The following is a 21,606-nucleotide window of genomic DNA, read 5'->3' on the forward strand; positions in this document are numbered from 1 at the left end:
AACGGCTAGTTTTTTAAAATAAAAAAAAAACCTGGCGGGACGGGACGGGACGCGGGACGGGACGGGACGGGACGGGACGAAACGGGACGGGACAAACGGGACGAAACGGGCGTCCCGTCCCGTCGCGTAACATTGGCCCATCCCGTTGAATTTTTAGCGGGACGGGACGGGACGGGACGGGACCGGGATGGGTCGCGGGACGGGACGGGCCGGCCCGTCCCGTTGGACAGCCATACTCCGGACCTCCAAAACACATTTTGATCACGCTACTAAGTCCCAAATCACCTAACGGAGCTAACCAAATCATAAAAATTCCAATCTGATATCATATATTAACAAGTCAAATCTTGGTCAAACCTTTCAAATTTCAAGCTTCAAATTTAGAACTATTCTTCCAAATTCATTCTGATCATCCTGAAAACCAAAACCAACGATTTACATAAGTCATAATACACTTCACGAGGCAAGTCATTCCCGAGAACTGGCGAGCAAAGTGCAAAAGCTCAAAACGACCGGTTGGGTCGTTACATTAATAGCATCAACAACTTTTGTCTTCACAAGAAGCCATACTTTTTTGAAGAAATAAGCATTTTACCCATCAACTCCAGGAGACTTATCATTCCCTATTGAAGATAGTCCATCATAGATCTCCTTTTCTGTTACTTCTGCACATAACCTAATCCTTTGTTGCTGAGTAATGACTGGACCTTTCCTCATAGTTTGCTTGTTAACTGCTGGCAAGACATGAGTTGTAGATCCCATCAAGCTTTTGTAGAACTTAATTATCTCTTCTCTGATTTCCTCTGAATCCACAAGTTTTATATTAGTAAGAGATGTAAGTTCTGTAATCTGCTTCCTTTGAGTCCTCTCTTTAATCAATGCTGAGAAATACTTGTTGCTTGAGTCTCCAAGTTTGATCCAACTAGCTTTAGCTTTCTGCTGTAAGGCACTTTCTTCCACCAATGACCATTTCTCCAGCTCCTGTATCAGTTTTCTTTCTTCTGCAAGTAGGTCTGTGTTATTCCTCAACTGAATTTGTTCCTGAGTGCTCTTTAGATCCTGTCTTGCCTTCTCTATTCTCTGCTTGATGAACTTAAACTCTTCATTATTCAATTTCCTCAAGACTGGTCTAAGGTTTTTCAACTTCATCCATATGTTTTTCATATTGCTTGAGGATGATGTATTCTGCCATATTTCTTCTACAATATTCATGAAGTCTTTATGCTCAGCCCATATATTGAAAAACTTGAAAGAAACTTTTATGTTATAGTTTGCAGATACCATTGTTAGTAACATAGGTGCATGGTCAGAAATAAAAGGATCATCATATTGCATTACCACATGTCCCCAAGTCATCATCCATTCATGGTTTCCAAAAGCCCTATCCAATATGCTATATATTCTATCTGTATTCAAATGTTTATTGGACCATGTATAGTAGTCTCCACTCCACTGGACTTCTGTTAGTAAAAGTTCATGCATGAACTCAGAGTAATCTTTGATTTCCTTATAAGTGATTGGATTTCCAAACAGTTTATCATCTTGATACAGTACTACATTGAAATCTCCAGCAACAAGCCATGGTTTGTTAATGCCCACAGCCACTTCTTTCAGATGCTCCCACAATGATCTTCTGTGTTCTACCGTATTGAATCCATATACACTAGTAAGAAAGCAATTAATGCCTCCTATCCTGCTTGTGACTTCACAATGTAGAATTTGTGCTTCAGTTCTCACCATCTTAACTTTACACCATTGTGAATCCTAAACCAGCCAGATTCTTCCATTAACTGCAGTCTGATAGTTGTCATATACCTCCCATGTTGGATCAATTTTTTTCCTGATCTTCTTAGAGTTGTGCTCCTTTACTCTTGTTTCTATGAGTCCAGCTAATCTAATTTTTTTTGTTTTAAGTAATTCCTCAGTTCCTTTTGCTTATACCTCTTATTTATTTCCCTAACATTCCATATTAACCAATTCATCATATGGTCTTGGATCCTCCCCCTCTGTCTAGAGGTAGGTCTTGTTCTTCACTATATCCTCCATGTAGCACTCCAAAACCATTTTTGATAGGAACAGAACAGAATATGGGGAAGTTTTGAAGATTGAACTCTGGACTTTCAATAGCCTTCCCTTTATTCTTTCCTGTTTGCTCTTCTATTCTATTTTCAGGAGTAGCATTCATCTTCTCATTTACTTGCTGGATCTGCTGCTTATTCTCCTTAATTTGTTCTACTTGTTTCTCAATTGGCAGAGCTGGTTGCACATGACCTTTATATCTCCATTCCTGTGTGACAGTTTTGTTCCTCTTTCTTCTATGTTGAACTTCCTTCTGGCCATCATCCACATCCTTTTCCCTACACTTGTGTCCAACTACTTGATAGACTCCACAGAAATTTGGCTTCCAATCATATGTCACCTGTTGTTGAAAATATTTCCCTTTTGGATCAATCACTGTAATTTCATTAGGGAGTGGGCGACTAACATTTATTTCTACAAGCATTCTCGCATAGGAAATCCTTGATTGTTTTGTGGTACATTCATCGGCAAACACAGGAGTCCCTAATACACTGGCAATTCTACTCAATGATTTACTACCCCAGCAGTTCATAGGTAGATTAGGGAACTTCACCCATAATGGAATCTCAGAAGGAAACTCTTTGCTGAAATCAAAATCTGTTGTCCATGGCTTAAGAATTATAGGTCGATTACTGATAGTGTATGGTCCATTATAGTAGACAGCATGCATGTCAGTTACAGAGTTGAATCGAACCACATAGTATCCCTCATCATGCAAATATACTTCTGGTGTATCTATATTTATCCAATTTTGGCTAATTTACCTGTTCATAATGTTGTATCCAGGAGTTTCCCCAATAACATATGCAATTAGAGCACATTTCCACTTTTCTTCTTCTGGTTCTAATTTCCTCTACTAGTTGTACAGGGACGCCATTGGTGTACTTTTAGGTGTTACTTCTCCTTGAATCCGAGCTCCAACTGAGCTCCCAGAAGCTACAATAGGTATTTTCCTAGGTCGACCTCGCCCCCTTCCTCTTCCCCGACCTCTCGCTCCTGCCATAGCCACACCGGCGTATGTTTGGCTAACATGCGCCGAGAGCACGAGTGAAGGTAGGGAGAGAAAAGTTTTTTCAATTAATTTTATTTTTGAATTTGAATTTTTAATACCCTATACATACAAAAATTTTGTTCTTTGAATCATTAAATGTTAAATTAGTTGATTATTATTATAAAATATTGTATATATTGTCTTAAAATTATCAAACGGTATATTTTTCGATATCATACTTAGCTTAACCTCAATGCAAACTACTCAAATTGCATTCCAATTCAAATTCAAATATCATATCAGTTTATTAGTAATAGTAATTTTTTAAAAACGACACATAATGTAAATTTAAAAAAATATTCTAAGATATCCTTATCTTATAATCTATGGATGTGAGTTGAAAAAAAAAATATTTGAAATCGATGAGATTATCTTTCAAATTTTTTATACTCAACAAAGATGAAACACAAGAAGAAATTTGTTGTCATCTTTTATTTTTCTCGTTTTTAGATTTTTCTAACATTTTTTTCAATATTTATTTTCTTTTATCTTATTTTTTATGTCATTATTTCTTTGTTACAAAAAAGTTAATTTATTTCACTATAAAAGGACGAGTTTTAATAAAAATTGTCTCATATGAACTTTAATTATATTTTTAGTCTTTGGTTGAAATTATTTCATATTTTTCTTTTGGCTTTATCTAATCAGCCTAAATAGCTGCTCACCCGACCACTTTTAAATTAAAAAATTGAATGATGTGTAATGTATATATAATCCACGTATAATATGTGTATAATCGTGTGTTGTCGGTATATCATCTACTTATATTAGCTATAAAAAGTAAACAATAAATATGGTCGGATATTATGTAAATATTCCATAAGATTTCGGTTTTTTGAGTTTATCCATGATATAACTTCTATTATAATAATTTTAAAACTCTCTACTAATGTTCAAAAATATCTTATCTTTTTATTATCTTTGAATTAAAAACAGTAAAGAGTTTTTTCGAAATAATTTGTTTACATTTTTAAAAAAAATATTTCACGTCATACCAATTTTTTCTTTATATATACTCTTTGTTACACTTAAAAGTCGCTATAGAAACTATCAATTAGAAACCAATTTCTCTCTTGTTGAGTTTGAAAAAAAAAACCTTTCACATAATCTAATGATTCAAAACAAATATTCTTCAACGAAAAAATATTATACCCTTGCAATATTAGCTTGACTCCAGCTAAATGAAGGGGTTTCAGCTTATATTCTTCAATTCCTTGAATGTGCTAAATTGAAATTAATGATAGCAATTGTATAGCCAAAGTTTTGTTATTTGTTTGATGTCCATTTATACAAATTGACTCTTCAAACAAATATTCTTCAAGAAGAAAAAAGAAACAACTTTTTTTTAATATTGATTGATTTTTTGATGTTTCTTTCTCCAGCATGTATATTTACTTTATTAAATATGTAAGTAAATTTTTATTTGGTTTTGTAAACTCTTTTTTGTTATTTAGATAAACATAGACGTGTACCCTATATATTACATTTATCTTAAAAGAATTTCGTTTTATTCAAATCTAACTACAGTATTTCAAAGAACTATACTTATAGGATTTTAAATGTGAAAGAGTTTTATAGTTATATTGAGTAATTTTTTTTTTGTTTGCTAAAGGCGAAGTAATATTTAAATAATTAGAAAAAATAACAAAAGTTCCTAACATGATTGCATATGATCATTAACCGAATTAAGTATGATAACATGATAAAAAAGATTAATTTTATTTTTAATTTAAATTCGAATTTTAGAACTTTATCTATAAATTCAATAATATCTTTTTATTCAAATTCCGTATATATATATATATATATATATATATATATATATATATATCGATTGTGAAGCTTTCATAAATATTTCACCATTTCTTCGTATTTTAATATTTGCAAGCAAAGAATTGATCTCATTTGAACTTGAATTATGATTTAAATTTTGAATTCTTATGTCTGATCATATTACTTTTAAATATTGTGTTATAAAAGTTTTACCCGTGATTAATATTTAAGAGATTTAATATTATTATTTCTTATTCTCTGAAATATTTATTTTTTTGCCATGGAATATAATTATTTTATTATTAAAATTATTTTATATGACGTAACCAAATAAAAACCCAACCAAAAAATATTAAAATTTGGATTGGGTTGTGCTATTTTAAAACCGAAAACCGAAAACCCTATTTTATTTGTATTACTAGGTATTGATAGCCCGTGCCAACACTGGCCCAATAGCGTAGAAACTAAAACTCTCTGTTTTGACATAAAATTGCAGATATAAAAATTGACGCATGGAAATGAGCACCAAATGGGATAAAGAGGACAAAATATACTAATTGTTGGATATTATTTACATACGTAAATGAACAAAATGTCGACTCTTGAATATAAAGCAGCATATGGAAGTTTGAAACTATGTTTCTTGCTACCTTTCTTTTATTTTGTATTTTGTACTTCTCTTTTTCCAAGTTGGCATCTTCCTGCAAAGTTACAGTCTGTTAAGCTCTTGACTTCTAAATGTCTCTCATATTGTACAGCTGCAAGTACCAAATTGATCCATGTCGCATTTTATTTCTAATTCAACTCTTCCATTCAAACATCTAAACGAAATACAAACATAAAATATGTCCCAACAAAGTAATATAAAAAACTGTTGGTGAAAATAAGAAAATATGAACGAACAGATGCATTCTCACACTGATAAGCATCAGATTATATTTAATAATCTCAATTCAATGGTGATCAAATGGATAACAGTTTAGAAAGCAATATAAATATAGTGTTCCAGACTTACAGTAACTATTTAGGAAACAATATACTCAATTTCTTTTTTCTTATTTTGGTCCTTCTCATAGCAGATTTGTCTATGTATCATTTGGCATAAAAATTATCTTGCAGTGGTATAAAAGTGCAAAGAGCTAAATTCAGATCTCACATTTGCACACAAATAAACCATCTAGATTGAAGAGAGATTCTTATTTAAAGCTCTGTCATCATTGATAAGTTTTCGGTCGTGGTCCTCACGGACATTAAAAGATGTTAAAAACTGAGGGACAATGTTTTATCTTGGTTATTTTTCTCTGTTTCTCCTATGTTCTCTTTCAAAAATTGATCTTTACTAAAGGGAAAAAAGAAGAAGAAAAGTGGAAACTGGGCCAGCTAAATGCTACAAACTGATGCAGAAACAATTGAAGCCTCAAATAAAGTTAGATAAACGGGTATATTTACTTTTATGCATGTGTGGTTTTACTTTAAAACTCTCATCACTCCGCTACCATTTTATATGTCCTCCAACCAAATGTAGCGACTAAGATCGTTACTTGTTGTAACATCCTCTTGAATCACTAAAAGAAAATACTTATTTTTCGTCGTTAGAGAGAATAAATTGATGCACAGATTCAGGCACACTATAACTCTACAATTTTCCATCTATTCACTCTGATTCTCTCTTTGGCTTCTCTCTGCATTTTTTTCTTGCTTCAGTACTTCCAGTGAGTTTTTAAATTCTTGTGGTTTTTCTGGATCTACAAGTTTGAGTTTTCTCCACTTTCTATGCTCAGAATTCTTTCATAAATTTTGTTTCTCCTATATTTGAATTATTTTCAGCTCCTTGAACAGTGTCTATTTAATTACAGAGAGTACCAAAAGCTACAACAACAATGACATACCCAGTGAGGGAGGGTAGTGTATACACAGATATTATCTCTACCTAGTGAATGTAGAAAGGCTATTTCTTACTGATACCTGCAATGCAAATATAATTTGTTTTACACTAGAAATTAAAGCACTTGCAAACATATATAAATTGAGACGTCATTGTGTAATAAGTATGGTTTAAATCAGCATGTAAATTTGACATGATTAGTGTAAACACAATGTGCAAATGCGTGTGCAAGTATTTACTAACATTATCAACAATCTACGAGACACAACAGAGATATTAAGTTTTAGATTTGCCTTTAACTAAATCAAAATTTGGGTAGAATTGTTTAAACAAAAGCCAGTTAAGAGTTTGGAATGTTTCTGAGTTTTTAACTTAATCATAATATGTCCACTTCCTCTTCTAAATGACATCGCAAATAGGAAATAGCAAAGTAGAGGCGTATCATTAAATAATCAGAATTTGAAAATACATGCCAAAATTTGCTGAAATGCTCTGAAGCCACATGGGTTCAAGCTGTTCACATTAGAAGTCGGCAGGATCATCTAAACTAAATTAGAATATTTGCAGTAACTTCTCTAGCGAGAGGATCAAAACACAGTTATCAACTGAACTTATACACCTACTCTGAAAAATTTATGAAGTTTTTTTATGATTCAAAATGGACAGCCTCAAATGACTGAGTTTATACACTATAACAATTAACAATCTATCGAAGTCATGCTAAAATTCTTCTTTCAAGTGTCTATTTAAAGAAAAAATTAGGAATTAATCTTGTATCATTCAAGAGGGCAACCACATCTTCATTAAAAACTTGAATCTAATGCATTTGGCACATTCATATGAGGAATATGCGAACTGATTTCTCCCAAGGCAACGAACATAATCATAGTCACGATTAATTAAATCACTCTTTCTAGATCAGTAACGGAAAATAATCATTAAACACATATCACATAGTCGAAGAAGCTGGGACTCTATAGAATACTTAGAGCCCAATTGACTATACTATCCACTTAATGATTTCTAACATGAAATAAACTACTTCATTTGTATTAATGCTAGCCTTTGAATTTAGCGGTCCTTATATATCATATTATCAATCAAAATATGGTCCAAAGATAAAATCACTATTTGATAGGGCTTCTTCCTAAACCTATGAATTTTATTGGACCTTGACCCCCAAGAACAAAAGACTTAGAGGCAGAGTTAAAAGTTATAGCAGCAATAAGAGAGAGTAAAATCTATGTACAAAAGAGAAAAAATTTATCACAACGTTGAAGTTTTATATCTGGTGAAATAAAGGCAGTGAATGCTTACACACTACAGCAAACAGTAATCCTCCTTGAACGAAGACCAGAAATGAGAAATTGATGACAAGGGTAGAGTTAGTGCAGAAAAAGAATAACGGGAATCAGACTGAAGAAGATTACCTGAGCTAAAACCCAATAATTGAAGCCTTTATGTAGATGGTGCAAAAACTCGAATCTCGTTCCTGTTATTCAGAAATCAGCAGTAGTTTACCGTGACAGAGCCATGAAAGAGCAGAAGAGAGGAGATGAAATTGAAGAAAAGGAACATTGGAAGAGAAAGAACTCCAAACTTTATTAAGCAATGTAAGGCTATACCCAAAAAAAATTTCTTCTTCTTAAGTTGGCTCATCAGCCAGATCAGTGTCAGTATCTGGCTGAGATAGAGAAGCATTTAGGCTCTAAAAAAGAGAAGATCAACAATGGGAAACTATTAAGCTTCTGGTAAAAGGGAAAAAAGAGAGATACAAAAGATGAAATCTGAGGTTGAAGATGAATGGATTCTACAACCATTGAATAAAGGAAAAAGAAGAACATCTGTGCAAAATTAATTGCAGAAAGAACACAAACAGATCTTGAGAGCAAGAAGAAACATAAGGTATACTCTTGGTTTGGTTTGTGGAAACTTCCAGCGACATGTATATAAGGAGATATATAAAAAGACTAAAACACCCTCAAATAAAAAGTTAATGACTTTAAACAGCCATGTCGAAAAACTTGCTCGAGAAAAATCCCTAATTTCAAAATCAAAAGATATAAAAAGAGCACTGCTTCTTGCCTCTTGCCGCTGCTTCCTGCTCGTCTCCTCACCTTGTCAGTCGCCGGTCGCCTCTTCGGTCGTAGCTTCCCCGGTAACTTCCCTTCTCTCTGTATTTTTATTTTTTATTTTTATGGTTTAGGAATTTTTTTTAAATGAGTTGCTTGGAATTACAGTAAGCATTGGGATTTTTGTAGATATTGATGAATTTGGAGTTGGAGCTTGAAAGAGATGGGATGAGTGTTTGTTATACAGTTGGGTGGGGTTTTGCTGGTTTTAAACTTTGTTCATGAAAAATAGATACTTTTACTTCTTTTTTTGTCAACAAAAGGTATCAATCATATTATTGCCCAGTGAAACTGAAAATTATAGACTATTTGGCTATCCTGGCCTTGAGTTCAAGAAATTGAGATAGATAAGTGATTTAGAATTGCCCTCTACCAAGTGCCAATGTATTCAATGGCTAACTTGTTAAATATCCAAATATATATAAAGTTAATTACTTTTTCTGTTTATTCTTCTTCAAGATTATAAGATAGTTGATCTCATTGCGTCCTTGTAACTAACACAATACTTAACTTTTTGTTTTTTTTTTTCTCTTTCAAAAGTCTTGTAACTATGGTCTGGTTATCTTAGCACTATATTTTTGTTGAAAACTTATCTTTCTATTAATAAAATCTGTTACCATCTAAATGCTTTTGTTATGGTTGGCTTCTTTGCTTGTTTATTTTTTTAATTTTTTGAATCCCTTGGCAAAAATCCTGCGTTTTAATACCTCTTCCTCCCTCCTTGCGCTGTCTCTTCTGGATCTTATTCTTCCGCCATTGCTTCATAGCTACCTTCTTTATTCCTCTTTTTTTCTTTTGGTTGGTTAGCATTTTGTTTCACGTTTTAATTTACACCTTGATGTCTGCTTCTTTATTAGATATAGACATATAGTTCATTAACGTTTTATCTTAGGCATTTAGAAGGTCTTAGGATAGATTAGATTGATAAGTTAGGTGAGATTACTTGATGAAATAATCAGTAAAACAAATTAATGTAAAAATATATGATATGATAACCATTACGATCTATTCTACTTTATGTTAGAAATTGATGGCCTGTGGATTACAAAAATTCATATTGAATTACAAATTTCTTCTTGACAGCCTGATGTCTGTCTCTTTATTAGAATTTCTTATCAGCTCTATAGTATTGTCATAGGTTTTTGTCTTTCCTTGGAGCTGATATCTCCTTTTTTTGGAATCATTGCATCTTCTGTATGCCTTCTTATTAACACACCACTTCATCCAAAAAAAAAAGTTTTCTTCTTGGCAGCTTTAATGGTTTTATTTCAAAATACTGGAAGCTCACATTATGTTAGAACTTTAGCGACATTTCTTCCCTTAGTATTCAGGCATATGCTTTTATTTCAATCCTAAAGAAAAATTACCGAACAGACAATTAAGTAGATATGACTGCATTAACATTATGATCTAAAGCCCACAAATGCAGATGAATACTATTTGCTCCTAAGATCGTAACACATTTAAATTATGCATACTTAGTTACAGTATCATCATAGCACCAATCGGCATGTGTAAGAAGCCATTATTTATTACCTGAAAATATTCTTTTGAAAGTTGTTCAGAATTTTTGAATTTATTTAATATATAGATGACAAAGTAGAAGGGGAGCTTTGGAGCAACAGTAAAGTTGTCTTCGTGTGACCTATAGGTCATGGGTTCGCCGTGAAAGCAGCCTTTAATGCTTGCATTAGGGTAGGTTGTCAACATATGCTCCTTGGTATGCGACCCTTCCCTGGACCCTGCGTGAACGCGGGATGCCTTGTGCATCGGGCTGCCCTTTATGGATAACAAAGTAGAAAATAGGAAGAATTTTTTTATTGACAGGGCAGGGCGGGTTTATGCAGGTCGAAGCGTGGCGGGTTAAAATCACATAAAAATGCTATGTGGGGCGAGACGGGGCGGGTTGAAATTTTTACAGGTTAAGTCTAGCCCCGCACCCTCCCCACCGCGCCCCACTACCATCCCTACACCAGAGGTTAAAATTGTTGAAATTATGGAGCTCTTAAATCTTGAAACACATCTGCACAAGACTTGAAAACTCGTTTATTTGCTTCTGAAGTTAAGTTTATTATTACATGTCGTTAACAGTGGGAAGAGCTTTTTCTTCAATGGAATACACTAAAATTAACTTGTGAAGCAAAATTGGTGAAGAATTTTTTATATTCTTTAGTTTGTTACATGGAGGATGAAGTTTTTGAAGTGTACCTAATTCAAAATATGACAAGTCATCGAGTACAATTATAACGGTAATATTTTTATTCATATGCTGTGTTTAAGTGGTTTGTTAATTTGTAAATATATACTGAATATCGTACCCGTTCCTTGGTTTGGTTATTAATGTTTATTATGAAAATTAGATATCTTTTTCGAGTGTGTCATTTCTGGTCTTTGTAATTTGGGTTTGTGTCCATGTAATAGTACTTAGACAATTTACGGCATAGAAGTTCGAATCTGATCTGTTGATCAGTTTCTTCAATTTGAAAGTGCGACAATTGTTTTTTATATATAATTACTGTGATAGATTAGTGGATGGATACAATGTGCTTCTAGTACCACTCCCTTTTTTTATCCTTCTTTTTTATGGGTTTTATTTTGCATTTTGATATTGTGAAAAGGCATCTGCTATAATTTTTCCTATTTATGCATTTCAGTTATTTACAACTTATAAATTTGTAAATAATATGTGATAGACTTTTGATATGTAAACTTTTGAGATTGTAGTTGACTGTTTTGTTGCTAATACTGAATAGTTCATGATTTGAACCAACCGTTGTATTTAACAAACAAATAATTAGCAACAAATATGTTTAAATAAGATATGTTTTCTATGAGAAATTCTTATTATTAGGCTATTCTTATATGAACCTGCCAATATGGTATCATTATTTACTTTACCAATGCAACCCCTCAGTCGTAGCAAAAAGCGGTCTGTTGGTTATTATTCGTGACGGTCTTCTCTTCTAACTGTAGTGATATTGAATTTATAGTAGCGTATGTTCTTTGCACTAGCTTAATCAAGAAATGTTCTACTTGTAGGCCATAAAGAGAAGTCAACTTTAACAATATGGACCTCAAACCGTTCAAATTAGACATTGATGAGCTTATAAATGAGTTTGCCAAGGTACTAATATGCCTGTTTTTTCCCTTCAATCTAAGTATAGTTTCGATCTATTCATTTATCTTGCAATAACAATTACGCCTCAGTCCCAAGCAAGTTGGGGTCGGCGATATGAATCCTCATTCCTTTCATTTAACTCAACTCGTCATTATCATTACCAAAATAAAATGAATGCTATTCATTTATCTTGCACTTTTCATAATGGTTCATACCAGTAATATGGTGTTTTATAGGGTGGATCTCCTAGTTTTGCAGAAATGAAGAGAGTGTGGGTCTCTAAAAAGTTCTCCTATATTTTTGAGGCGAGTCCCTCTAAAGATCAGGCATGCTTTATGCAATCACTCTATGCCTACTGTAGTGGTATGTCTAAATGTTTTCTATTTTACTTTTTTGTTAGTTTTCCTATTTTAACATATTTTAGCTTCATTCGGAGAGAATGATTCTGATTATTGTGGTATACACACACTTATATATGAAAAACTTTCTACCTTTAATGTGAAACAACCATCATGAGGTGCATGGAACTATAGGAATGTTGAGAAATGTCACCTACACCCCCCCCCCCCCCCAAAAAAAAAAAAAAGAGAATGTTGAAATACTTTATAGCACTGAGGTAGCAGTAGATCTGTATTATTTGTCTTTTGCTCAACAGAACTGAAGTTCAAGTGAACACCATTTTGCTTATTTATTTTCGTGGTTAAAAGTTACAAATTACATATATAAATGACTGTTGATTTATTTGATTGCTAAATATGATGCATTCCATGTGCTACTATAACCAAATTTTACCTGCTTATCAGTCAATGAGTAGCAATGTGAAGGGTCACAAACTAAGAGAAACACAAACTCTTTAAAGATTTTTCCAAATCACGATTTCTAAGAGAAGTATAGAAACCTTGAGAGATTCTTCCAAATCAACTCAGACATTTCAATTTGTTCTAATATTCTCTCCCTCATCATCATATGCTCTGGTAAATGTCGATAGATAGCACAGTAGAAGGTGTAAAATTTTGGCTCTGACACCAAACAAAGCCTTTGGAAAGTGATTTTAGTATTTGGAGATATATCAGTAAAGTAGTGAATGTGAGTGCATCCTTAAATTCTTTTTCTGATGTTTATTTTCTCTTAAATTTCTATGAGAGAGTTGTCATACTAGTGTAAGATTTTCACCTTTCCCTGTGGCTGATATTTTATATTTTAATGCTTTAGATTAACCGAATTGAATGCATTGCAGGTTACATGGTATCTACTTATTCTCTTTTGAGTAGACTGGGTGGGCTTTATTCCCTGTACTGCTTTTATGAGACGCAGCCATTCAAGCCTCCTTTCAAGATTTATATATCTCTAGGTATATATATACATACAACCTTTTTAACATGATATATCGTGAATTAGGGTGGAAGGATGACCGGTAGTCGCTAGTGTCTCTTAGTCTTACCAGTAGTACTAGTACTATTTTTGTATTTCTCTTATTTTTGGTTTTTTATTATTACATGTTGTGTTGTTTGCTTCTATTGCATTTTTTTTACTACTGTTTGTTGCTTTATTTTCTCTGTTCCTTGAGCCGAGGGTCTCTGCCTTCACAAGGTAGGGGTAAGGTGTGCGTACACATTACCCTCCCCAGACCCTACTTGTGGGATTACATTGGGTTTGTTGTTGTTGTTGTTGTATGTCATGAAACAGTGCTTTTTATGTGGTGATTCTCTCTCGGTGGTGCAGTTTTGGTCTTATGAGATGAGACAATTAAACGTTACAATCGAATCTTTACAAAAAACATTAGAATCAAACATGAATTAGTCACTTCACTGATTGAGTTGCAAATTTCTTTCTTTGTGATGGCACTGTCTGGAGCATATATCATCATGGGTACTTTCTAGATTTCTTGTTTCAAAATATGTTACTGGAACTATAACACAATATTAATGTTGTATATCAGATGAATTATGACGTAACATGTATATGTAAATCAAATGAATAGCTCTAGTGAGGATGTTAATTCATAGTTTACTCATACTCTAAGTAGGTTGCTTCAGTTCTTTGAAGAGTTCTCCAAACATGTAATTGGACTATCAAGTATCTATATTTTTGCAGGTTAAGTGAATGGAATTGGACCACTATTAGTTGTCCACCGATGTTGCTTCGACTGATGTTAAACCTTTTCTTGGTTTAGCTTTGAGGACATTAACCTGTATAATTGGAACCACAGGTGGGTCAACACTCTATTCAGTTTTCTTATCAAATCATAATAATAGATGAAGCACAAGAAGTCAAGGAATGCTTGAATAATTGGTGAAAAATGAAAATCTAGGTAAGGAATATGTTGATGCTACTAAGATACCAATCACAAACCAGCTCGTACTATCATTTTGCTAAAAAGTTCTTAAATGTCAGTTTTAATTTCATTTGAAGAACAGGTTGTGTTTCATTGGTCCAAAATCAACAGGACCTCCAGTTAAATCTTCCTTTGATGCCAAATGATCTCCTTCTCTCTATCATTTCTCAAACTGCCTTTTGACAATACTAAATTCAAGGAAAGTCATTGAGTCCTCATTTTCACTTTCAGAAATAATCCATTGAACAGTATATGTTTTCAAATATAATTTGCAAGTTCAATATATGTTCCTTGGCACTTGTAGAACTGGTTCACCATAATTTATTGTTCCTGATATGTAGCATAGCATCACCCTTGTTTAAATGAAGTATGACATTCTATTCATATTCCTTTAGTTGTAGATCTTTGAGGATATAAAAATTTGTATGTTTGTGGGTGCGTAGCCGCTGTAATTCTTCTAATCTAGCAGTGCCAATCAGAGAAGAAATGTCCCTCTGGAAGACCTTCTTGTGTTATTTGGGGATTCCTTAAATTAATATTTGGACTTTGAAACTCTTACTTTGGCTAGTGTTTATTTACAAAATTTGGCAAGTGTTTAATTGCCAGTTTAGTTTACTGTGCAACTGTCAGTAGCTTTTGATGCTTTGTAGTTTGACCATAATTCTTTTTATTCCATTTGGCAGGAGACCTGAAGAATCTTCGGAACATTGTCGCAGAGGCAAAGGCTAAAGGTGTTAAAGTAGTCCCTGCTTTAGTCAAACGTATGTTAGACAGGAACATGTTTCTTTTTGGGTCTGTGGATGTGAATGAAGGCTCTGTAGCTGAGAGATTAGATGAACTGACGGAAATACAAAATGCAAGTATCCGTATAGCATCCAAAAAGTATGTTACTGATACTTTTCTGGCAACCGTTTGTTATATTTCACACCCTTCTCTATACATTCGCTCACCTTGTTTCCTTGAATGACGTAGGTTATTTGCAAATACCCGGATCGAGCACTTCACCCACATGGATATGGTATGTTTGTAAGACTGTTTTTTAAAGTCAAAGAGAAGGGCTCTACCAATTTTCCATTCTAGAATATGCTTCCAGCTGTGTGCTTTTGCCTACAGTGTCATATGGATTGATGTGGCTAAATATATGGATTTGTTGAACTTAGCCACCATTTTGATAGAAATTCTGAGTAGACCTTTACTTTACTGATTTTGCAAGAAAATTGTCAGGTTCAACATCATCAAAAATAAAAATTATAAGTAGGATTTTAGTAATTTTGGACCAATTGACTGTGTAAAACTTCTTTCATTAAATTGGTTGGATTTCTTCTATCCAAATATGATTCATATTGTTTGCTGGAATACTAAATTGTCTCTGTTTTTGTGTGGGTCTGTGTTTGTAATTATGTAATTTAGCAAGTATTTTAAGAATAGCATAAGATTGTTCTTTTATGATTCTTTTTTCTTGGAGTGGATGCTTAGTTTTTACCGTAGCGTGTGTGGTAGTTAAAAGGGCAAGTGAAATGAAGTACTACAAAAGGAATGGACTAATCTCAAGTTGCCTGTTTGTGAGAGGAAAACAATAAACGGAGGTTTCTTTTTAAACTTTAATCACAAAAATCAGATATCTTGTTAGAGGATCATTTGACCATATGATCCATTATTTGCATCGGGAGTTTTTTGAATGTTTGAGTTGATCAGTATAAGCAAATTAGCTTGTTACTTGTCTATAAAAAGTGGACGAGTTAGCTTTTTGGGAGGCTGCTTTAGTGATGCAGTTCCTTTCATTAGGTCTGTTGTCACTTAACCTGCTATTGCATGTCTCTATCTTTGACTTCAGAGTGCTGAAATGGTATTCCCATTTATTCCAGGGCATGGAGCTTGAGGTGGATTTGCTCAAGCAAAAGTCAGCAGAATATGCAAGGGCCAAGGAACTAGCTATTAGAGGTAACCTCAATGAGCTTCTTAAGCTTTTAACGGAAAACATATTTTGGTCATTTTCTATTTGTTGTTAGCACTATTGATGTGTTAAGTAAGGCACTTTTTGTATTATTTCGAACGGATTATCCAAGTCTGTATAATATTCTTCTATCTTAGAAGTATTCCGTTGCTAAAGTCAATATCCCATGTCAGGTAATAAATAAAATCATTTATGGTCTAAATTTGTATAGTCAGTTATTGTGAATATGTTGATGCAGTGAAGCTACCAATTAGTTCACAAACTATTGCATTCCGTTTGTTCAGAATGTATATAGGAAGTTGCAAATGAGTTTAGTTCCCAAGATTCTCAGGCAATTAGGCGCGCACTAAATCCCATAAGGCTCTTTTGCATTCAAGATTTTAACTTTCCTTTTAAAGTCAGAGGAGGACATCTTCTCACTTGCTTTTTCTTTTTTCTTCTTGAAGCGGCTAGAGACATGGTGGATGTAGAAAATATAAAGCACATAACAGAGAACCAGACATTGATAGGGGATGTAGTTGAGAAGACTGCTGAGGATTGGAAAGCTCAGAAGGAATTATTCTATCAACAAACAGGCGTTCGTTATCAGCCTGTCAAAGACTCGCTTGACATTGTAAAGGAAGATCAGGAAAAGTTCTCCCAACAAGAAGTGGCTGAAGAGCAGGATGGCAATGAAGACTTCAGTAAGGAACTAGAAGCAGTGCTATTGTCGGAGCAAAACGAATGTGATTTTGAAGAATAAGGAGAGAACTTGTATAAAAAGCTTGTGTTTAGAAACTGGACAATATTTTTAGAAGGTTTGGCACTAAGTTATAAGTACGCCTGTAAATGATTTTCGCAACTACATGAAAGAGCTTGCAGCTTCTAGTAGACTGTCCTGTATATTGAACATTTTCCAGAAATGGGACAGGCACATGAAATTTTTTGTTCATTATATGAAAGTTTCCAGTCTTTCTATCTGTACTGAAGCTTGTCGCTCTCCTTTCTTTGCTCGCGAGCAGGAAGCAGACCAGCGGGCATATTTTCTTTGCTCGCGAGCAGGAAGCAGACCAGCGGGCATATTTTCTTTGCTCGCGAGCAGGAAGCACATCAGCGGGCATATGTTGCGCGATTCTACTGTGTTTTTTGTGCTATGGTAGGAACGTTTTTAGATATGAAGACTGTTAAGGACACATGCAAAGAGAAAAAGATGGCTTCTTGTTGAAAGTAAATGAACGTTCAAAAAACTTGCACGTCTTGGGTTATTATAAAAAGTTTAAACAAGAATTAAGCTAAATAACAGCCCACTCAATTTCTTAAACTAAAAAAGATCGGCGAATTTATGTATACATATATGATTATACATGATGTTTTTGTTAATGTCATCATTAACCAAAGAAGCTTAGTTTCTCAACATATTACTATTCTGCTTATTTTATAAGAACATAGGCGCTGCTCCGTCAACATGTGTGCTCCCCTAGAATTACTAAATAATCTAAGGGTATTTCTGTAATTTAATACATTTCATGTTAGCTGACTCTTTCGGTTGCTGGCTCAACACGTGGATTCTCATCTTTAACATCTATATTACTTAACAAAGTGATCTGGAGGGGAGTTCACAGCATATAAATTTGGATTTTGTTGGATAATTATGAGAAAATGTTTAGATAAACAGAAAGAATTATCCTGACTGTCGTGTCACTTTTGTGTAGCATACGTGGAAGTAAAAGGTGACCATAGTTTTATCTATTTTCTGCTTTTATTTTCCCTTGTTCTTAAACTGCAAAAGCAGAACTTCCTTTTAGGTTAAAAGATTGAACCTAACGTTGTTATTACCTTTGTATTGTCAGTTAGTTGAAAGCTATCAAGTTTTAACTTCTAACTTTCGGTGTTTCTGCGGAGGACTTGGTGATTGTATGTTTAGTTTCCTTCTTGCCGTTGCATTTTTTGTTGATGGACTGCTATATGGTTCTAGGTGATTGTATGTTTAGTTTCCTTCTTGCCGTTGCATTTTTGTTGATGGACTGCGATATGGTTCTACAGATATGATGAATTCTATCTTTCTTTTAGTTCCCTCGCTAATGATCATTGATGTTGAAGATTGTGGCAAGTCGAAAACGGTCTCTTTTTGGGCGTAAGATAAGTTGACAAATGTACCAGGTGCTCTATCTGGTATCCTGAGTAGTGACTTCCGCAAATAAATTTTGAACTGCTTGTGCAACAGGTGCGGGAAAAAGTTTAGAGCATACAGAATAAGTAAAGTGAAGATTTTAACTTAATTTTCAGTAAGATGGAAATAATCCTAGAGCTGTTAGTATATACACTTTCGCAATGGTAGTTTCATGTATCTGGTCAGCTGTTGATGAAAGCATTCTTTCAGCCAATTTCTCTGACACTACTGTTGCTACTGTTCCGCTTCCGTCTGTGATTTCAACTTCAAATTCATATCTACAATATGTTTTTGTGCAAGTTAATTTAGATGAAATATGGTAAATAATAAAGTTTTGGCTATCAGCAGTTATTATTACCTTGGAATAACATTTTTTGTAGCTCTCAGTTGATACTGAGAGCTTTCTTTTTGCGCTTGAGTCGTGCCAGATGTTGACTCTCAGAGCATAGAAGCACGAAGAAAACTGAACTTCACTCTGAAACTACCAGATTATAATACCAACAAAATTCACAATAATCTACCATTACATTACAGGCAAAGGACAACGGGCAGGTGCTAATTGCATACTAAATGTTGCACCTTTTGAAGATGAAATAGTCCCCATTTTAGCCATTCCCTCATAGTCCATTGTGAGCTTTTTAAACATATGATACAGTCTCTGATCTTGATCAGATTTAGCATCTACTATTCTTTTGCTGCTATATCTGATTATTGTTGTGCATTATTATTATTATGTGTTTCATTTTTTTGGATTGCATGTGTTGAAATGAAGGATGAGGCTGTCGGGAAACCAGTATCTGATTTTCTCATCCCATTATTCCATTGGAGTGATTGCTGTTATCAACTTGTGTTCCTTCAAATAACTGTTGTGCTCAGAATATTTTTTTCTCCTATACATTGAACTTTTCCGCGGCGTATACTATGCAGTTTCTTGTATGCTGGCTTTGTTCATTTACATCTGAATATTTTATCAAGGATTTCTGTTGGAAACCATTTACTGTACTTTATTGATTTGCTTAGGCGTATTAATAATTATACTTCTATTGTTGCTGTAAAAATAATATACACCTGGGATAAAATCAGAAAAAGATAATGAACTACAGAATGACCACAGTCAATTAGATAACATCCTAGCAAAAGCATTTACAGGAAGGAAACTGTTAGCATTAAGATGAATTATATGGTCAAAAGGAAAAAGAGGAGATAGAGCTGTTAGACTTTTGAAGGAGAAATATCATTGCCGAGTGAATTTCAGTTTTTGTTCGTGCTTCTGTGCTCTAAGTGTCAACATCTAGCACGAATCAATCGCAAATAAGAAAGCTCTCTGTATCAAACTGGAAGCTACTGAGAATGTTGATTCCAAGGTAATAACAACTGTTTACCATTGACGAAGTATCACTATAGACATCTGATAGCCAAAACTTTATTATTTTCCATATATCATCTAAATTAACTCGCACAAAAAAGTAGCATCGCAGATGTGATATGAAGTTGGAATCAGACATGGGAGCGGAACAGTAGCAGCAGTAGTGTCAGAGAAATTGGCTGAAAGGATGCTTTCACTAACAGCGGACCAAATATATGAAACTACCATTGTGAAGCTGGACATACTGACAGCTCTAGGATCATTTCAACTTACTGAAATTAATTTAAAATCATCACTTCACTCATTTTGTGTTGTCTAAACTTTTTTCTGCAGAAGCAATTGTTACTTGCTGAGCACAGAGAGCACCTGCTGCACAGGCAATTCAAAATTCATTTGCAGAAGTCACTACTCAGAACACCCGATGGAGCACCTGGTACATTTGTCAGCTAATCTTAAACCCGAAAACAACTGTCTTGGACTTGCCACAATCTTCAACATCAACGACCATTGGCGAGGGAAGTAAGGGAAAGATAGAATCCATCACATTTGTAGAAGCAGATCGCAGTCCATCAACAAAAGATGCAACGCCAGGCAAGAAACCAAGCATACAATCAGCAAGTCCTCCGCAGAAACGCTGAAGGTTAGAAGTTGAAACTTGATAGCTTATACTTTTTCTTTTTATAGCTTTCGTATGAGTTAGTTGGGCAAAAAGATTGTTTTTGGGTATACAAACAAAATGATAAAGCATGCACTTAATAAACAACCTCAAACGCAAAGAGTAAGTTCATAATAATAGAAGTGTTGTTGCGTGAAAAATGAACCATTATGTTAAAAATTTGAATACAGTTAACTTCTCTGAACAATTTAAGAGTATTGAAACAATTTTCATTATAGAGTATTGGCCTTTCTATCTTTACAAGGTAGGGGTAAGGTCTGCGTATACACTATCCTCCCCAGACCCCAACTGTGGGATTATACTAGGTTTGTTATTGTTGTTGTGGTATTGAAAGTATTGAACTGAGAAGAAAAAAACTTGTGCCTTCTTTAGCAAAAAGAGTGTGTGGTTAACTTTGGAACAATTCAAAATAAAATTTATGTCCAATCTGCATATTTCCAACTGTTCTTTTATTCTCACTGTCAGTTTGTTGTTCATACAGATACTTCATCAGATTTTGACTGCAACGAAGGTCGCGTGAATGCTTTTTGATGGCCTACAGCAGTTGTGATGCAGATTTTGATGCTGTTGTTCATTTCAGTACAGTCTTCTCGCATTTTTGTGTAAATATCTATGCAAATTTTGATGCGGTTGTTCACTGCATTCACATTTTGTGTAAATAAGTATGCAAACTGTGTCTTTGTATATTCTTGTAAATGCAGGTAGCTCCTTTTATGCATGCATTTATGTTTCCATCATACCTCCAAAACTCAGAAGCTTTTGATCGTAGCTCTACTCTAATTGTGAAACCATAGCTGGATATTTATACAACAATAATATGAAAGCTTAGCTTAGCAGTAAGACAACTGTTCTCAAAGAGAAAAATTTGTTGTCCAGGCTTAAAATGAAGACAATTATTCACAAAATGTTACGCTTAAAATAACAAGGTTACATAATGTATACCGAGTTCTGCGGAACCCAGCACTTGAAGTCGTCGGAACTCATAAGGTTGAAATCCTGGCTTCGCCTTTGACGTGGGACCCGGGTAAAACTCGGGCTACCCCTACTAGTCATGTGATGTGGCAAGATCACCATTAATTTTCTTTTTA

General features: G+C 34.1%; 2 protein-coding genes and 2 long non-coding RNA genes across 8 annotated transcripts; 2 read left to right on the forward strand and 2 right to left on the reverse strand.

Moving 5' to 3' along the window:
- Nucleotides 1-1,981: 1,981 nt before the first annotated feature.
- On the reverse strand, nt 1,982-3,082 carry LOC109211493. The gene is made up of 2 exons (XM_019375032.1): nt 2,965-3,082; nt 1,982-2,814 (listed from the first exon to the last, which is right to left on the reverse strand). Exons 1-2 carry the CDS (start codon nt 3,080-3,082, stop codon nt 1,982-1,984), a joined length of 951 nt encoding a protein of 316 aa, XP_019230577.1.
- Nucleotides 3,083-5,420: 2,338 nt separating this feature from the next.
- On the reverse strand, nt 5,421-8,703 carry LOC109211500. The gene is made up of 2 exons (XR_002065735.1): nt 8,219-8,703; nt 5,421-5,604 (listed from the first exon to the last, which is right to left on the reverse strand). It is a non-coding gene; the product is annotated as an uncharacterized LOC109211500 (long non-coding RNA).
- Nucleotides 8,704-8,829: 126 nt separating this feature from the next.
- Nucleotides 8,830-17,261, forward strand: LOC109211498. Of its 4 annotated transcripts, XM_019375036.1 has the most exons (9): nt 8,831-8,946; nt 9,050-9,111; nt 11,960-12,044; nt 12,275-12,401; nt 13,276-13,389; nt 15,057-15,255; nt 15,346-15,391; nt 16,239-16,314; nt 16,774-17,211. In XM_019375036.1, exons 3-9 carry the CDS (start codon nt 11,988-11,990, stop codon nt 17,067-17,069), a joined length of 915 nt encoding a protein of 304 aa, XP_019230581.1. In that variant the 5' UTR covers nt 8,831-8,946; nt 9,050-9,111; nt 11,960-11,987; the 3' UTR covers nt 17,070-17,211. The 4 variants fall into 4 exon arrangements, with proteins under 4 accessions (XP_019230582.1, XP_019230581.1, XP_019230580.1 ...); XM_019375037.1 differs by lacking the exon at nt 9,050-9,111 and having other exon boundaries at nt 8,830-8,946; nt 12,289-12,401; XM_019375035.1 differs by lacking the exon at nt 9,050-9,111 and having other exon boundaries at nt 16,774-17,261.
- A 676-nt stretch (nt 17,262-17,937) lies between these two features.
- On the forward strand, nt 17,938-21,240 carry LOC109211496. Of its 2 annotated transcripts, XR_002065733.1 has the most exons (4): nt 17,938-18,036; nt 18,157-18,530; nt 20,176-20,482; nt 21,000-21,240. It is a non-coding gene; the product is annotated as an uncharacterized LOC109211496 (long non-coding RNA). The 2 variants fall into 2 exon arrangements; XR_002065732.1 differs by lacking the exon at nt 17,938-18,036 and having other exon boundaries at nt 18,067-18,530.
- The last annotated feature ends 366 nt before the right edge of the window (nt 21,241-21,606 follow it).

This window comes from Nicotiana attenuata, unplaced genomic scaffold (genome assembly GCF_001879085.1).
Source record: "Nicotiana attenuata strain UT unplaced genomic scaffold, NIATTr2, whole genome shotgun sequence".
In the NCBI taxonomy this organism is placed as follows: Eukaryota; Viridiplantae; Streptophyta; class Magnoliopsida; order Solanales; family Solanaceae; genus Nicotiana; species Nicotiana attenuata.

Coding starts and splice junctions, on each gene's coding strand:
- LOC109211493 (XM_019375032.1), bottom strand. CDS start 3,082: ATGGCAGGAGCGAGAGGTCGGGGAAGAGGAAGGGGGCGAGGTCGACCT. Junction 2,815..2,964: donor AGGAGAAGTAACACCTAAAA/GTACACCAATGG, acceptor GGATAAATATAG/ATACACCAGAAGTATATTTG.
- LOC109211498 (XM_019375035.1), top strand. CDS start 11,988: ATGGACCTCAAACCGTTCAAATTAGACATTGATGAGCTTATAAATGAG. Junction 12,402..13,275: donor ACTCTATGCCTACTGTAGTG/GTATGTCTAAAT, acceptor AATGCATTGCAG/GTTACATGGTATCTACTTAT. Junction 15,392..16,238: donor ACTTCACCCACATGGATATG/GTATGTTTGTAA, acceptor CATTTATTCCAG/GGCATGGAGCTTGAGGTGGA.